This window comes from Eurypyga helias, unplaced genomic scaffold (assembly GCF_000690775.1).
Source record: "Eurypyga helias isolate BGI_N326 unplaced genomic scaffold, ASM69077v1 scaffold14492, whole genome shotgun sequence".
Classification (NCBI taxonomy): Eukaryota; Metazoa; Chordata; class Aves; order Eurypygiformes; family Eurypygidae; genus Eurypyga; species Eurypyga helias.
The window spans coordinates 13,868-29,127 of record NW_010236735.1 but is presented as its reverse complement, the minus strand read 5'-3'; the positions used below and the strand labels follow the sequence as shown (position 1 = coordinate 29,127).

Genomic DNA, 15,260 nt, shown 5'->3' with positions numbered 1-15,260 from the left:
CAGCTACATTACCTGACAATTAAGAAACAATTAAGAAACTATTGTGAATCCTGTCCTTCTTGGCAACACTGTATTCAAAAGCCTTTGATTACGAGCTCTTCTTTGCAGGGGAACTATTTATCACAACTTACCTTTCACAAAACGGTGGCAGTTTGGCAGAAAGACACTAAAAGAGAAAACCTAGCTCTTAATTGACTTGTGTTTGGAGCCACTCACTTCAGCCAACACCAATAATTTGCCATTACTTTGCACTGGCCTGCAGAGGAACATCAAGGAAAAAGCCATTAAGGAAATTTTCCAAGACAAAGCAAGTAAGTTAAAAAGCCAGGAACAGAAGGCAGCCTAAATTTCACTTATGATACCCCAGGTGTCTTTGGTCTTACTATTTGTTAGCTAGTTACAATAATATCACTCTGCTAGAAATAGACATGTTTTCTTTTAATGATGCCTCTTAACAATATTCCATGTTCTCCTAGGTTTGCCCCATCCCATCCCAGCCTCCTCAGCCTATTGTTGTTCCAAAACCAGTTCAATCTGTCATACATGTCCCATTGCAACCAAGCTGCCCAGGCCGAGGCAAGATGGCAAAGCTCATCAATCCAGAAGAGATGACATCCAGGGATTATTACTTTGATTCTTATGCTCACTTTGGAATTCATGAGGTAATACTTACTTTTATTGCTGCAATTATTACTTCAACAACATAATAGCAATAATAACAATAACAATAATAATGATGTTTCATTTGATTAATTAATTAATTATCCCACTTCCACTTGCTCCTTTGCCTTTCCTCAGAAGATAGTATAATCTGGTTAAGTGCCAAAAATAAGACCCACTTCTCTAGAGACCTGTACTCAAAACCCCTGTCCCATTTAGATCCTTACGCATGTGAGTTCTCCCCAGAGCTTATTTGAGCTGTCTGTACAGTGATAATCTTCATGAATGCATCAATTTAGTGCATTTGAGGACTGCAAACTAACCCAATCACACACAGAAACTACCTTATTCCTAACTTAAATCTTTAGTTCTATTGCATATTTGAACACAGATGCCAGCAGAAAAGGTATTAAACTGACCTGAGAAGTCAAGTAATTTCTTGGCTCCTGGCATGTTACTTGAATGCCGATGCTGTGTTAATGGGAACATATAGCTCAGTAGCCTCCAGTAAATATACTCCTGAAAAGAATTCAAAATATACAATGCACCATACTTGCCATCAAAAAGTTGACTGTAGACCGATTCTAAAGAAGACACTAATATCTTATATTTACATGACCCAAGAGGATGGGATCTTAAAGAGTAGGATGCAAAAAGGCCAACTGTGAAATCAGTGGCACTTCTCACAAACCACATAACAAACAATATCTATTTACATTACTCTGTTGTTTGTCGTCCGTATACATAAATAGAAGATTTCTGTCTGCCAATTACAGCTTGCCGGTGTGGCATTCAGAAATTCAGTCCAAGAGTGGAAAAAGATAGAGGAACAATTGAGTGGGAAGGAGACAAATATTGAAGACACATCAAAGACCTCAAATGAGATTGAGCTCCTGATGGAAGGTGGCAGCTCTGTAGGTCTCAGGGAGTACCTGAGGCCTCTTGCTGAGGCTGGGAAGTGGGAGGTTGCCTCCTTGCCTGCAAGAGGTGTTCAATGATAGACAATCTGTGTCAACAAGTAAAGGAACTGCTAGAGGAGGTTGGCAGACTTTGTAGCATCAGGGACATGAGAAAGAGGCTGACTGGATCCTATCCAAGATCTTGAAGGTACAAGAGCCTAAATCCTCAATTGTACAAAGGAGGGATGGTCACAGTCTGTACTTAGCAGGTTTGGAAGTGGAGACTTCTCTGCTGGTGAAGGCTGGAAACTTGTGAATTTTGGCAACAGGAGGAAGGCTCCTGATCCACCTGTAGATCTCTAGAGTGATGGAATAGGTTCAATGCCTTCCTTGTAGATGAAGGGCAGGAAGTTCTGTCAGGAAACATCAGAACCAGTTGGCCTTTAGCCATGCAAATCACTTGAAGGAAGCAACAGGTGATAGTAGGGGAAGACTCTCTCCTTCAGGAGTCAGACACCACCATCTGCTGCTGACCTGACCTGCTGTCTAGGCATTTGGAGGGGCTACTGATATTTGTCTAGCCCTTAGACCAGCCTTGGATTACTACTGCTGCTCTTCCACACGAGCACCAATGAGACCTGGAGCATATCAAGTGTGACTGCACGGCTCTTAGAATGATGTTCAACAGCAGGTTGTGCCAGGTGTTTTTTTGCCTGAATTCTAACAGTGCAAATAAGGACTTGAGAAGTGCTCCTGCAGGACCACAACTGATTGTGCAGCTGGTGTCAATGACAAGTTTTCAGCTTTTATGTCTACTGGAAGGAACCTCTGAGGATTGAGGTCTGCTAGGAAGTACTAGAATCCACCTGACAAACCAGGCCAAAAGCCTCTTTGCCAGCATGTTGGACCACCTGGTGAGGAGACTTCTAAGCTAACGATGATAGAGGAAAGAGATGATGACCCCCAGATACATGGGGAGGTGGTAGACTGAATTGGTAAGAGAAGGATGCAGGGTGGTGTGGACAAGACCTCACAGTCAGTCAATAAAGAGGGCAGAAGGGATCCACCCCAAGTGTAAGCACACAAGAATGGAAGTACCCAGAGGTAGCATTATGAGGGAAGGTCTTACATCTTTTCTGAAAAATCAGTGTGACAGAGAGCCTTCTTCAGTTCTGGTTTTACTGGTAAGGCTTGCCTTCAGGAGTCCCAGGTCCCTAAGATGAGTGGCAAAGTCTGAAGTGAGGAAGAGTTGCCCTTGACGGAGAAGGATCACATAAACAAATCGGACACATAAGTCTCAGGGTTCTGATGGGCTGTCTCCACCAGGGCTCAAGGAGCTGGTTGAAGTCATGGGAGCAAATTTAACTGGAAAAAAATATTCTTTACTGGGAGGTTGGTAAAGTGCTGCCTATGGAGCCTCCGTACTTGGACATATTTAAAACCTGATTGGAAAAGGCTCTAAAAAACCTGTTCATGTCATTTGTGCCTCTTATTCTCTAATTGGTTACCATATGAAGCATATGTGTCTGCCTTCTTTCCTCCTCCACTCAACAAGTATTTATGCGCATTGATATACACCCCTGAGCCTTCTCTAGGGTGAACAATCCTAGCTCTGTCGATCTCACCTCACATATCGGATGCTCCAATCCCTTAATCATCTTCATGGGCCTTCACTGGATCTGCCTCAACATCTCTTGTCCTAGGAAACCCAGAACTGGACACAGGACCCTAGGTGTGGTCTCACCAGTGTTGAACCCCCTCCCTTGACCTGCTGGTGATGCTTTTTTTAGTGCAGCCGAAAATGGTGCAAAGGCATATTGTCGGCTCATGTTCAAACTGCTGTCCACCAAATTCCCAAGGTAATTTTTGGCAAACACTGCTTTCCAGACAGACAGTCCTCAGCCTATGCTAGTACATAAGGTTATTCCTCCCCACGTGCAGGACTTGGCATTTCGATTTGTTGACTTTCTTGAGATTCCTGTCAGTTCTTTCTTCAGGTTGTTGAGGTCCCTCTGATTTGCAGCACAACCATGTGGTGAATGAGCCACTCCTCCCAGTTTTCTATCAACTGCAAACTTGCTGAGATTGCACTCTGTCCCATCATCCAGGTTATTATTGAAGGTATCCGTCTATACTGGCACCAGTATTGACTCCTGGGGGAACAGCACTAGTCACTGGCCTCCAGGTGGACTTTGTGCTGCTGATCACATTTTGAGAGCAGCAGTTCAATCGGTTTTCAGTCCACTTCACTGTCCATTTATGTAACCTACATTTCATCCGTTTTTCAAAGAGGATGTTATGGGAAACAATGTTGAAAGTCTTGCTAAAGGCAAGATAAACAAGCATCCACTCCTTTTCCCTCATCCACAGAGCCTGTTATGACACCATAGAAAGCTGTCAGATGGCCAGTCAAATCAATATTGAACACTCTCAATCACCTACCTGTCCTTAATATTTCCATGAGGGTATGCTCCATCACTTTTCCAGTGTTGGTGGACTGTTCCTTTGCCTCTTTCTTTGCCTGATACCAAGACATGCTTTATGATGACAAAAATGCCCTTTTATTCTCCTGCCAAGACAGGTAAGTGAGCAACTGATACATGTAATGATCCAGTGTACCTGTACTTCCTACTGGTGGGCAGGGAACTGATACTTTTTATCCTGAATTTCAAAAACTCATTCGCTTAAACTATGAAATAATGGCAGTACTGTAAGTGAAAGTTCAGCTTTCTAGACTTAACAGAAGCATTTTAGGAAAATTAAAGTGTGTATTGAATGACCTACACTTTCCCTAAAAATGGCACTTGGATTTTAATCTCAGTGTTCTTTCTTGATATAGTTTGACTGATATATGGCACACTTGAGAGCAAGGTGTCAATGGAATAAAATGCTTGTATTGCTGCTATCAATGAAGCAAAAATTAACACCTAACAATGACAACTTTAAATAATGAGATAGAGGTCTAAGTTACACATTAACATCTTCTGGAAACTGGTCATATAAATGAGTGAGCAGAGAATGGTAAGGGAGTACCATGCAGCACAGTTTCTCTAAGGTATGCAATGGACTTCCTGTATCACTGTGGGCAAGACTAAGACTGCTGTCTTATAAAGGTTTATGGAATGATTTCTTTTGTGTTCAAAGGGGAACCTCAGAAGGTCCCTGTGCTGAGGCTCTAGGCTGTGCATGGTTTAGGAGAAAAGGAAAGCTGGGTTTTCTGTATGGCTTCTCTCTATGTCTAAAGCGGTGCTGTGGTTAGATTACATTCTGGTTGTCAATTTAACAGTGAAGTAATATTTAGTGAAATCAAATTGTACAAAGGACATCATGCTGCTTCTTAATAGTTCAGTTCTAAGTAGGCAGCATTTTACAGTTGCTTAGATATGTGTACCAAAAAGTACTTGAAAAGCTCTTTGGGCTGTGCATTAATAATGCTTAAATTATAATAAGGGAATGCATTCAGCAGCACTGTTGAATGCATGTAAGAACTTCAAATAATAACACAATGCTTTTTTTTAATCACAGGAAATGTTAAAAGATGAAGTGCGCACATTAACCTATAGAAACTCAATGTATCACAATAAACATGTTTTTAAAGATAAGATTGTCCTCGATGTTGGAAGTGGCACGGGAATCCTCTCTATGTTTGCTGCAAAGGCAGGCGCCAAGAAGGTATACGGGGTAAGAGGACTTTTTCCTAATGTTCTGAGTTTGTACATGTTACCTGAGAATTTGGCTTGATGATTTATAATTTTCTGACTCGGTTTGAAATGTTTCTCTCCAGTGTCTTTTATGGCTTGATTTACTGTGACTTCAGTGGAGTGCTGTTGCTTTCTGTGACCTGCAGTAGTGTGCCACCTAGATACCACGTCTTTTCTTGTGTGGAATTTTTGGTGATATGGTACACATCCACATTTCTTCTTGGCTGCAAAAAATGTTAAAGGGACTCACTCCTACTCAGAGGAATCAATGGAACTATCTTGCTTTTAAAAATTCTTCGGTTTTGCAGTTCTGTAGTCTTGGAAACAAATTTCTTTAATACATTTTTCCCTGTACATTACCACTCAGCAAATCATGCAAGAAAGTGTGCCAACAGTAACACTTTTCAGAGCCAGAAGGGAATGATTACTTTAAATGTGTTGAACTTTAGGACCATGAATGTGCACTTCTCTGTGAGAGGTCATTAGTCAGAGCATAGATCTGCTTCCTAAGTATACTCAGAGTTATTTGTACTGACCCTAAAATGGCAAATACAATTTATTTTTGCTTTGGACCTCTGTTTGCACTGCAGACACAATAAAGCATAGAAAAGGGGAACTAGATTCTGTTTTTCTGTGTACATCTTTGATAAAATTGTTTACTAAAACATAGTTGGCTACGCCTGTGCATTTGAAGACACTGATGTCACTGAGCATCTAAACTGTGCATCTTTATTACTGGTAAGGATACATGAAATGCAAGGACTCCTGTTCCAATCTCAGGCTTGTATTTTCAAGATCCAATGTTAGTTCTGAGTGCCTCATCCGAGTATCAGACTAGAGCATGGAAGTGTAGATAGCTGACATCAGAAATGATTGCTAAAGTTTTGGAGTTCAAGCGTGAAACTTAATACAGAGAATTGGCAGATAGAATGTATTTCTTGTAAACCAGGTACACAATTTATTATCTGAAAGCCTCAGGGAGAATAAACCTGTAGGCTTCTCCGATTCAGGAATGCAGGTCTCACGCAAGGATGTTGCAGTGCTGTAAAAGTATAAGCATATACAAAATGATGTTGCTGTGCTCCCACCTTCCTATCTCCCAGATCCTGGCCATATGGTCTTCCTCCTTCCCTTGTGCTGGCACTGGTGCTTATCTGATTCTACAGTGAGCCAGCTCACTGGCAGACAATTCACCCAGTAAAAGAAAAGTAAATGCTTTTCCACAGGATTGATGGTGGTGTTTTTTTTCTATCGCTTTGGACTTCTCTAAAGTTCAGGCTGTACCCCAGGCTGAGGTACAGTGCTCAGTGGCACACTAGTGTCCGCTCACCCATGGACTGGTCAGCACTGAAGCTGGGAGGTGTGCTATCCAGAAAACGTATCTCTCAAAGGAACTCACTTAAGTGTGAAACTCTTCTGCTACAGTCTAGTTTTGACCTTCTCGTTACATGAGCTACCTCATCATGAACCCTGTCACTCAGCAAGCTGCAGAATTGTATGTGTTGGAAAAGCAGATATTTCAGAGATCTGGCAATGGCAATCTTACAGTCAAATTCAGATTTTTGGTCCTATTGCCAAAGAATGCCAATGGAAACAGAGCATTCTTTTTAAAAAGCAAACATTTGCCAGGAGTTATTACCTAGAGCTGAGATGTTCCAGTTTGTTCTCTACAGTTAGATGTTATTTTTCAAGTAGTATGTTGTGGGAGCTTTTGACAAATGCAGAGTGTTGGTTTTCTGACTACAGTGCCACTGAAATCACTCTCCTCTTTCTTACTCTTGACCTCCTTCTGGTTCAAATTAATCCACTACCCTGTGTGGTTCTTCTTATCCCCTCTTACTCACTGTTGGAACTTGTTCATTGCCACTACCTCAGCTAACAGCTAAAATCATCTCTGGGTCTTCAAGAGGTGTGCATCAGAATCACTGAGTCAGAAAGGTTTAGTTTAGGGTAATTGTGGAAATACATAATCCAACATCCTTCTCAAAGCAGACATAAGTTTAAAAACATATCAGGTTACTCAGGACTTTGTCCAGTCCACATTGGAAACTCTCCAAGGATGGAGACTCTAAATCCTCTCTCATCATCTATTCCAATGCTACAAGCCCTGGAATTTCCCTTGCTGCAGATCAGGATTATTCCCTTTTGTTGTGTCACTATGCACGTCAGGGAAGAGTTTAATTGTAGTTTCTCTGCAAGCCCTTTTTAGATAGTTGAAGATAGCTGTTGCATTGGGGGAACCTCTTCAAGGCATGTGGAGATAGAATTGTATGTGGCTGGTGGTGCTTGGGAGGGGTGAGTGAGGGACAGAAAAATGCATTCAATGATCCCTTGAAACCTAGATTCACCTGCTGAGTTTAGTCATACAAAATTCAAGGCAATCACTGCACTAGAACTATGTGAATTCTGTGGTATTTTCAGACAAACGAGACAGTGTAGGAAAGAATTACCTAAACAGACACATAAAATGAAGGCACATGTCAGGTGTTAGCTGATTTGGATAAAAAGGTGGTGATGAGGAGACAGGCCAGGGGAAAAGGAAATGTAGAATGTGGCAACTATTTCAGAAAAAGACCTCAGTAAAAGAGGAGTCATTCATAGCATTAGACTGAAGACTGAAAAGTGCAATGAAAGTAATGATGAATATACACACACAGTTGAAGAAACTCAAGGGTCCCTCGAGGGTCCTTACTGGGATCACTAGCATTTAACATCTTCATTAATGACATAGGTAGTGGGATTTACTTCACCCTTAGCAAGTTTGTAGATAACACAAAGCTGAGTGGTGTAGTTGATATACTTGAGGGAAAAGATGCCATCCAGAGGGACCTTGACAGGCTTGAGAAGTGGACCAGTATGAACCTCATGAAATTCAGCAAATGCAAGGTCCTGCACTTGAATCAGGGCAATCCCCAATGTCAGTACAGACTGGGTGATGAATTGATTGAGAGCAGCCCTGCAGAGAAGGACTGGGGATACTAGTGGATGGAAAATGAGATATGATCCAGCAGTGTGTGCTTTACTGGTCAGAAGGCCAATCATACCCCAAGCTGCATAAAAAGAAGTGTTGGCAGCAGGTTGAGAAAGGAGATACACCACCCTGGTGATACCCCACCTGGAGTACTGTGTCCAGCTCTGGGGCCCCCAACAAAAGAAGGACATGGACCTGTTGGACCTTGTCCAGAGAAGGGCCACGAATATGATGAGGGATGGAACACCTCTCCTGTGAAGAAAAGCTGAGACAGTTGGGGTGGTTCAGCCTGGGACCTTACTTACTCCAGGGATACCTTACTGCAGCCTTTCAATATATTAAAGGAGCTTATAAGAAAGGCAAAGAAAGACTTTTTAACAGGGCCTATAGAGACAGGACAAGGCGCAATGGTTTTAAACTGAAAGAGGGTAGATTTAGATCGGATATCAGGAGGAAGTTCTTCACGGAGAGGGTGGGGAGGCACTGGAACAGGTTGCCCAGAGAAGCTGTGGATGCCCCATCCCTGGAAGTGTCCAAGGCCAGGCTGGATGTGGCTTGGAGCAACCTGGTCTAGTGGAAGGTGTCCCTGCCCATGGCAGGGGGGTTGGAACTGGATGATCTTTAAGGTCCCTTCCAACCCAAACCATTCTATGACTGTAAACTGAGGTACAGATATATTTTATTGGAACACACGGTTTTCATAAAATCCAAATGCTTTGTATAATTGGCCAAATTTGAGCAGATCACTGACTTGAAAGGGAACTGGAGGAAAAAATCTGACAACAGTGATTTTTTTTTTCTGATTTCTTCACCTACAGAATTCAGTATTTTTTTTTTCTGAAATGAGTTGCTTTTTAAAATAAAATTGTACCACAGTATAGAGTAAGTCAAAACAGAGACAAACAGCTTTAGCCACCCTAAAGTAAGTTTATGTTCTGAAATATATCTTCATTCCTCGAACATTTGAGTGTTATTTTTGTATTATTTTACCTTTGAGAATGAAGCTGAATTTTGGAAACTTACAGTTATCCATGAAGTAGAACTTTTTATTTCTTTCCATCTTTTTCTTTAGAAATGTTGGAGGAAAGCCACCTCCAAACACATACATACTCATGCTTTGTTTAAAAATTATCCAAAACAAGTAGAAAGCATGGGCAACGAAATTGAAAATATCAGACAGATGTGAACAGAGGTAGGAAAACTGAGTATGTTATAATGGCTTTAAGTATAGACAGGGCATTATAGTCTATAGAGCTTACAGTAATGGAAGAAGCAGCAGAATAGAGAAAAAGGAAGGGGTTCTCCCCAAGGCATTTCTTCCTTTGACTCCCTGAACTGGCAGTCTGATGTTCCTTTCTATATGCCAATTTTGTCTTATGTCTAGGCCATCGAGTCAGACATCTTAAGGAGCCGTTTGCATCCACAGGCAACCTAAGTAGGGTTAATATTCATCTTCCCTTGAGCACAGGGATTGATATTATGACTGCCATTATGTCTATCTGTTTCATGTGCTATGGAAAAAGAATATGGGATCTGTGTGTCCTTCCACTCGCTGTCCTGGCCGTCTGTGAGTGCCATCACAGGCGTCAAGCACAAGTTGGTTTTAGACGTTAAATGGAATTTGCTGGACATATTAAAACACCTCACTAGAGATACTATAATTCTATTTGACATTCCCAGAGGGAAATTAGAGAGACAAGAATTCTACAAAATATTATTGGCAGTTTTATGTCACATTTGGAAGAGCCACATTAGGAACCGCTTCGGTGACTACCAGCAACTTTGGTCCTCATGATTTTAAAGGGGCACAAAACCCAGAGAGATTCATGGAATGCAGTACTTCTCTAAAAGATATCAAAAGTCATTGCAAACATGGCCTTTTATGCTAGAACTCAAATTTAATAAAATTTGAGGGGAAATCTAAAACTGGAAGGTATTTTATAATTCCTTTCCCAGTAAAAGCCAATTGCCTTGCCATTCATGACCTATGAACTGGTCATAGGAAGAGGCATGCAGATCTGAATGTTTTTGTAAATAGAATAATTTCAGTCATTTCTGATGTGTAAAATGTACCCATTCTTTTTTGACAGCATGCATTGCCAAAGATGATAGATTTTTCGCAGAGAAAAGCAATTGCTTCTTGACACTGAGCAGTATTGGCATAATTTGAATTTTAACATTATTCACAAAGTTTGAATGAATTTTGCTTTAAAATACGTGAGGAAATATAGCACCATACTAATTCATTCCCATCAGCAGATTTTTTTGAGCGGGAGGAGTCAATATTCTGAAGAAGCAGGAATAAATTAAATTATATCATTAATAAATTACGTAACTTTGTAGTTAGGACCTTTTTTCCGCACATTTCAACAGTACTTAAAACAATCTTTTCTATAAGAGACAGTTTAACTCAAACACAGACTGCAGTTTGAATATTAAGATATCATTGATCATGATCCTGCCCACACAGGTTTGATTTACTCTTTATCAATGGTTACATGCTCTGTAGAGTCTAATTCAGTAGATTTTGGTTTATTGATATATTTGAGATCTCTAACACATAATTCCTCTTGTTTTTCTTTTTTTGTTTGTTTGTTTGTTTTTTCCCTAGATTGAATGCTCAAGTATATCTGACTACTCAGAAAAAATTATCAAGGCCAACCACTTGGACAACAGTAAGGCATATATAAAAATAATTTCTTCGGGAGAAAGTTTCACTTTTTCTGATTAATTTATGTTGGGTGGTTTATATGTAAATGGTAGTTTTGCATAATTTTCTTAGGTAAATACAAAAGAAAGCACCTCATTCTAGGCACTACAACAGTTCCTTGTGGGAGAAGTTATTTTACATTTACTCCTAGGCTCACAAACAACAGAAGCAAATAGGACTTAGCAGTGAGCAGCTTGATTTAGCAAAGCGGACAGAAGGCCCCATATTAAAGCTGAACTTTTCAAATTAATTCTGCCATTTGAATTCCGCGTTATCTGTGAAATACAATCAACACACACACACGCATTCAAACTGAAATAAGGTTCAAAGCAAAAGTATTGCATATCCATACAAATTTTTCACGGAGTTTCTCCTGACTCCCAACTTTAAATTAACAAAAAAAACCCAATCGATACTGAAAGACACACTCACACAAATGAAAACACAGTTCTCAGAATAACAGTGTGTCATGGTTTATCTGTAGTCAACAACTAAGCACCACACAGCCACTTGCTCACCTCCGGGATGGGGGCGAGTCAAAGGAAAAAGATGAGAGAACTCATGGATTGAGATAAGAGCAGTTTAATAATTGAAAATAAATGAAGTAAAATAATGATAATAATACTAATGCTAATGATAATACTTAATGAAAATAGTACTATAAATAATGCTGCTAATAATATGCAATGATAAAAAGGAAAAAGGGTGAAAAAAGTGATACAGTGACTCACCACCAGCCAACCGATGCCCAGCCAGACCCTGAGCAGCGAATGTGCCTCCCAGACAAGTCCCCCCACTAACACATTGACGTTAGATGGCATGAAATGTCCCGTTGGACAGGTAGTGATCTGTCTGAGCTGTGTCACAGGGGCAGTATGAGAAACTGAAGAAGTCCTTCATTTAATAAAAACATTGCTGGATGACAACTGAAAATGTCAGGATGTTGTCATGTTGGCTTTTCTTTAAATTGAGGCTGTGAGACGGTTCTGTTTAAAAGTGCCCTTTGAGAAGAGCCTGCCTTTTCTGCATGGCAGCACGGGTCGTAGCTGGCTAGACTGCATCGTTTGCCCCGCTTTTAGCTGTGTCTGCACGGGTACTACGCTAGCACATGCGCAGGAATAGATTTCTGTTCTCGTTTAGATCTGCTCTAATTTTTATTGCTGTGACTGGCAGCTTCTGACTAACACGGAGCTGTTTGAGAGGAGAATTTATTGCACAGCATGTGTATTCAAGTGGCGTGGTGTGAAAGAAACAGCTGTGACGCGGGATGTAAGAGGCCAGCCTGTGTATGTAACTTATGGGTCAGAAAAAGAAGGAAGCAAAGGAAAATACGCTGCTTCACAGTAGACATAAAGCATTAAGAACAGTGAGGTCTTGACCTCAGCTTGGTTATCCTGCATCTTTGTGTAGAGCCTGCATATTCCCAGAATGGCCTTTCCCCAAACAGCACACCATAAATCAGTTCACGTTTTGGATTTCCAGCAAGCGGAATTGTGTGTGAATGGACCATTGTCAGAATAAATAAGAAAGTTCCAGTGTGCTCCAGAGGTTGCAGAAGGTATTTATCTCTCTTTCCTCCTTTTTCTCCAAGGAGCACGTCCTTGGAAAACCTGTGGAGGAGGAAGCAGAAGCCCCTTCCTTTGGCAGGAGACTTGCCTGGACAGGTTCAGCACTCTGTCCAACTGCAGTTTGATCGCCAGTACAAACAAATTACACAACTGAACTAACATTTACACTTACATGCTTTACACTGACCCACATTCACTTTTAACACAACCAAGTACTGATCCAAAGTGTCTTGTTGCTCATGGAAAATTTCTTTTTTTCCCCCCTAATTGTTTAGAGAAATGCAGAGTCAGCAAAAAGGGCTGAAGCAAGAGAACCTCATTATTTCCAGAGCAGATACACTAGAGCTGAGGACAGCACAGTCTGTTCCCACCTGACGCCTTATGAAGGTGTTTCATCAAAGCGAAGGGAGGTGAGAGGAACTTGTGCTGCTGCTTACACTGTGACTGTTCTAGGTACAGAGGGCTTCAGAGTCTGCAGGTGTGTCATTCTGGCAGCTGTCAGCGCCAAAACTCACTTCAAAAGAATTGTGGCAGTGAAAGTTGTTGGGAGAAAAGAGAACTAAAGAGAACTGATGGCTGTAGCTTATAAATATGAAGAGTCCTCAGTATAACAGCAGATGAACTATTGACCTACTAACTATGAAAGGAAGAAGTTTAAAGGATGGGAAGGAGAAGAGAACTCTGCTCCTTTCCAATCAGGTTGCTCTAACCAGCTGATACTATGTGTTAACCAGTCTGAATCAGAGTGTTCCCAGCTTCTTAGGGGGCCAGTCTGGATCAAATGTTTGCTATGTAAATAAAGTAGCCACATTTTGTTAGAGTAATACTAGCAGCACGTGTATTTTGGGAAGACAATAACTGCGTTTCCATGGGCTGAGTTCTAAAAATCACTGAACCCACACTTCCACTCTTAAACAGCTAACCTACTTCTAGCTAAATGGAAGTACCTTCATCTTCCTCAAACTGAATGTTGACCACTTTCATCAATAAAACTTGCCATCACTAAAAATTGCCACTTATTGAGTAATACAGTAATCTTGTATATTAGTAATGGAAAGTAAAATATTCCCTACTCACTTTATTCCTGAATTTCAAGTGCATCAGTTCCTTGTCAAGGAAGAATCCAGAACCATGAGACTTTACCCACTGCAACAAACAATATAAATAGCAGACAACCACAAGCTGCAAATTATTTGTCTAAAGAATTTGGATTACATTTGTAAGTAGGAAATATGTAAAAAAAAAAAAAAAAGGCAAGCAAGAATGATTGGTGAATTGTGTAGTGATTCTAAACCAAAATTATTTCTTACAACTGAACTGAACATGGACCAATACTGAATTTTCCTTTAAGCAAAATATCCTTTCTAGCATCAATCAGTTCTATTAATTGCTTGTTGATTTGCTTTTGCAGTGCATTCCCAGTCTCCTGTAAGTAGCATACAGTATTGCCAGTAATTTAATGCACTGTGTTCTAATGTATCTCTGAGGATTCTGGTATTCAAAGGTCCACCAACCTTTTTCATTTCCTTGCAACTAATTTAGTGACAAAATACTTGACAGCAATGTTTTCCAGCAATCACTTTAGATAACTGTGGAAAGTTATGCAAGGATAAACCAGACAGAAGATTCAGCATGAGAATGCCAGTATGTTATAAAAGATTTAACCATGAAGCAGAAAGGAATGAAAAATCATTTTCATGAGATAATCATGCTTGCACAACCTTACTTTTTGTGTACTGTCAGGCTAGATCTGACTTTCTCAGTTGATTCGGCTCCCCAGAATTCATGGAAGAAATTATGCAACCTGGTCTAGTGGAAGGTGTCCCTGTCCATGGCAGGGGGGTTGGAACTGGATGATCTTTAAGGTCCTTTCCAATCCAAACCATTCTGTGATTCTGATTTACTCACTGTGAAGTCAGCAATATGTTGGAAAAGCCGATGAGAATTAGATCATAGTTCTATAAATCTCTGTGATGAAATCAAGCGTGTGTAACCCTAGAGGGATGTTTAAAGGATTCTAGGTGGATTCTTTGCATTCCTTGGTCATTGATCTAGAAATCTTCCAAATTCCAAAGGGCCTGTAAAATGAGATCATGCAGGTAACCAGGTAAGGCCTTTTTTTTCTGTTGTTTTATATAGATGGGGTTCATTTGGTGTGGGTTTTGGTTTGGGTGTTGTTTTTTTTATTTCTCCTTCTATACTGACACTAAAAACTCTGTTTATTATACTTACTGCAAGTAGTTTTAAAATAGTGTAAAATCCATTGAGTCTGCTGGAGTCACCCCTTACCTACAGTCATTTGAGAATCATATCGCAAGGGTCAGCCTGACATTCACCACTAAGGAACTTAGTCAGGTGTTTTATTACGTGGGACATATTTCTCTGAATTCTTTTTTCAGTAATCACAATATTTAAAGGTAAAGTGGAAGAAGTTGAACTACCTGTGGATAAAGTAGACATCATCATCAGCGAGTGGATGGGTTACTGTCTGTTCTATGAATCAATGTTAAACACAGTCATCTTCGCACGAGACAAGTGGCTGGTAGGTGCTCTGCATGTCATACTCCTTACTGGAGCAATCGTCTTTTATTTTCTGACTGCAAGCCTTCTCTCGCCTACTGTCACCACAACAAGACACAGTTACCTCTCGAAGTGCCATTTCTTAGGCTTTAACAAAAAGATTAACAAAGGGAGTCTCAGTGAAAGCTTTGCTTTTGATTGTTGCTGGTGCAATTCATATAGACATTATCT

General features: G+C 40.5%; 1 protein-coding gene across 1 annotated transcript in view; it reads left to right on the top strand.

Annotated features, from left to right (window-relative positions):
- Window positions 1-477: 477 nt before the first annotated feature.
- Window positions 478-15,260, top strand: part of LOC104506298 (protein arginine N-methyltransferase 8) — a gene marked incomplete at its 3' end in the record, with an annotated part of 28,427 nt that continues 13,644 nt past the window's right edge. Inside the window, exons 1-4 of the mRNA XM_010147204.1 lie at window positions 478-662; window positions 5,085-5,240; window positions 10,843-10,906; window positions 14,909-15,051. Of these exons, the coding sequence (XP_010145506.1) occupies window positions 582-662; window positions 5,085-5,240; window positions 10,843-10,906; window positions 14,909-15,051 (444 nt within the window). The remainder of the gene's footprint in view (window positions 663-5,084; window positions 5,241-10,842; window positions 10,907-14,908; window positions 15,052-15,260) is intronic.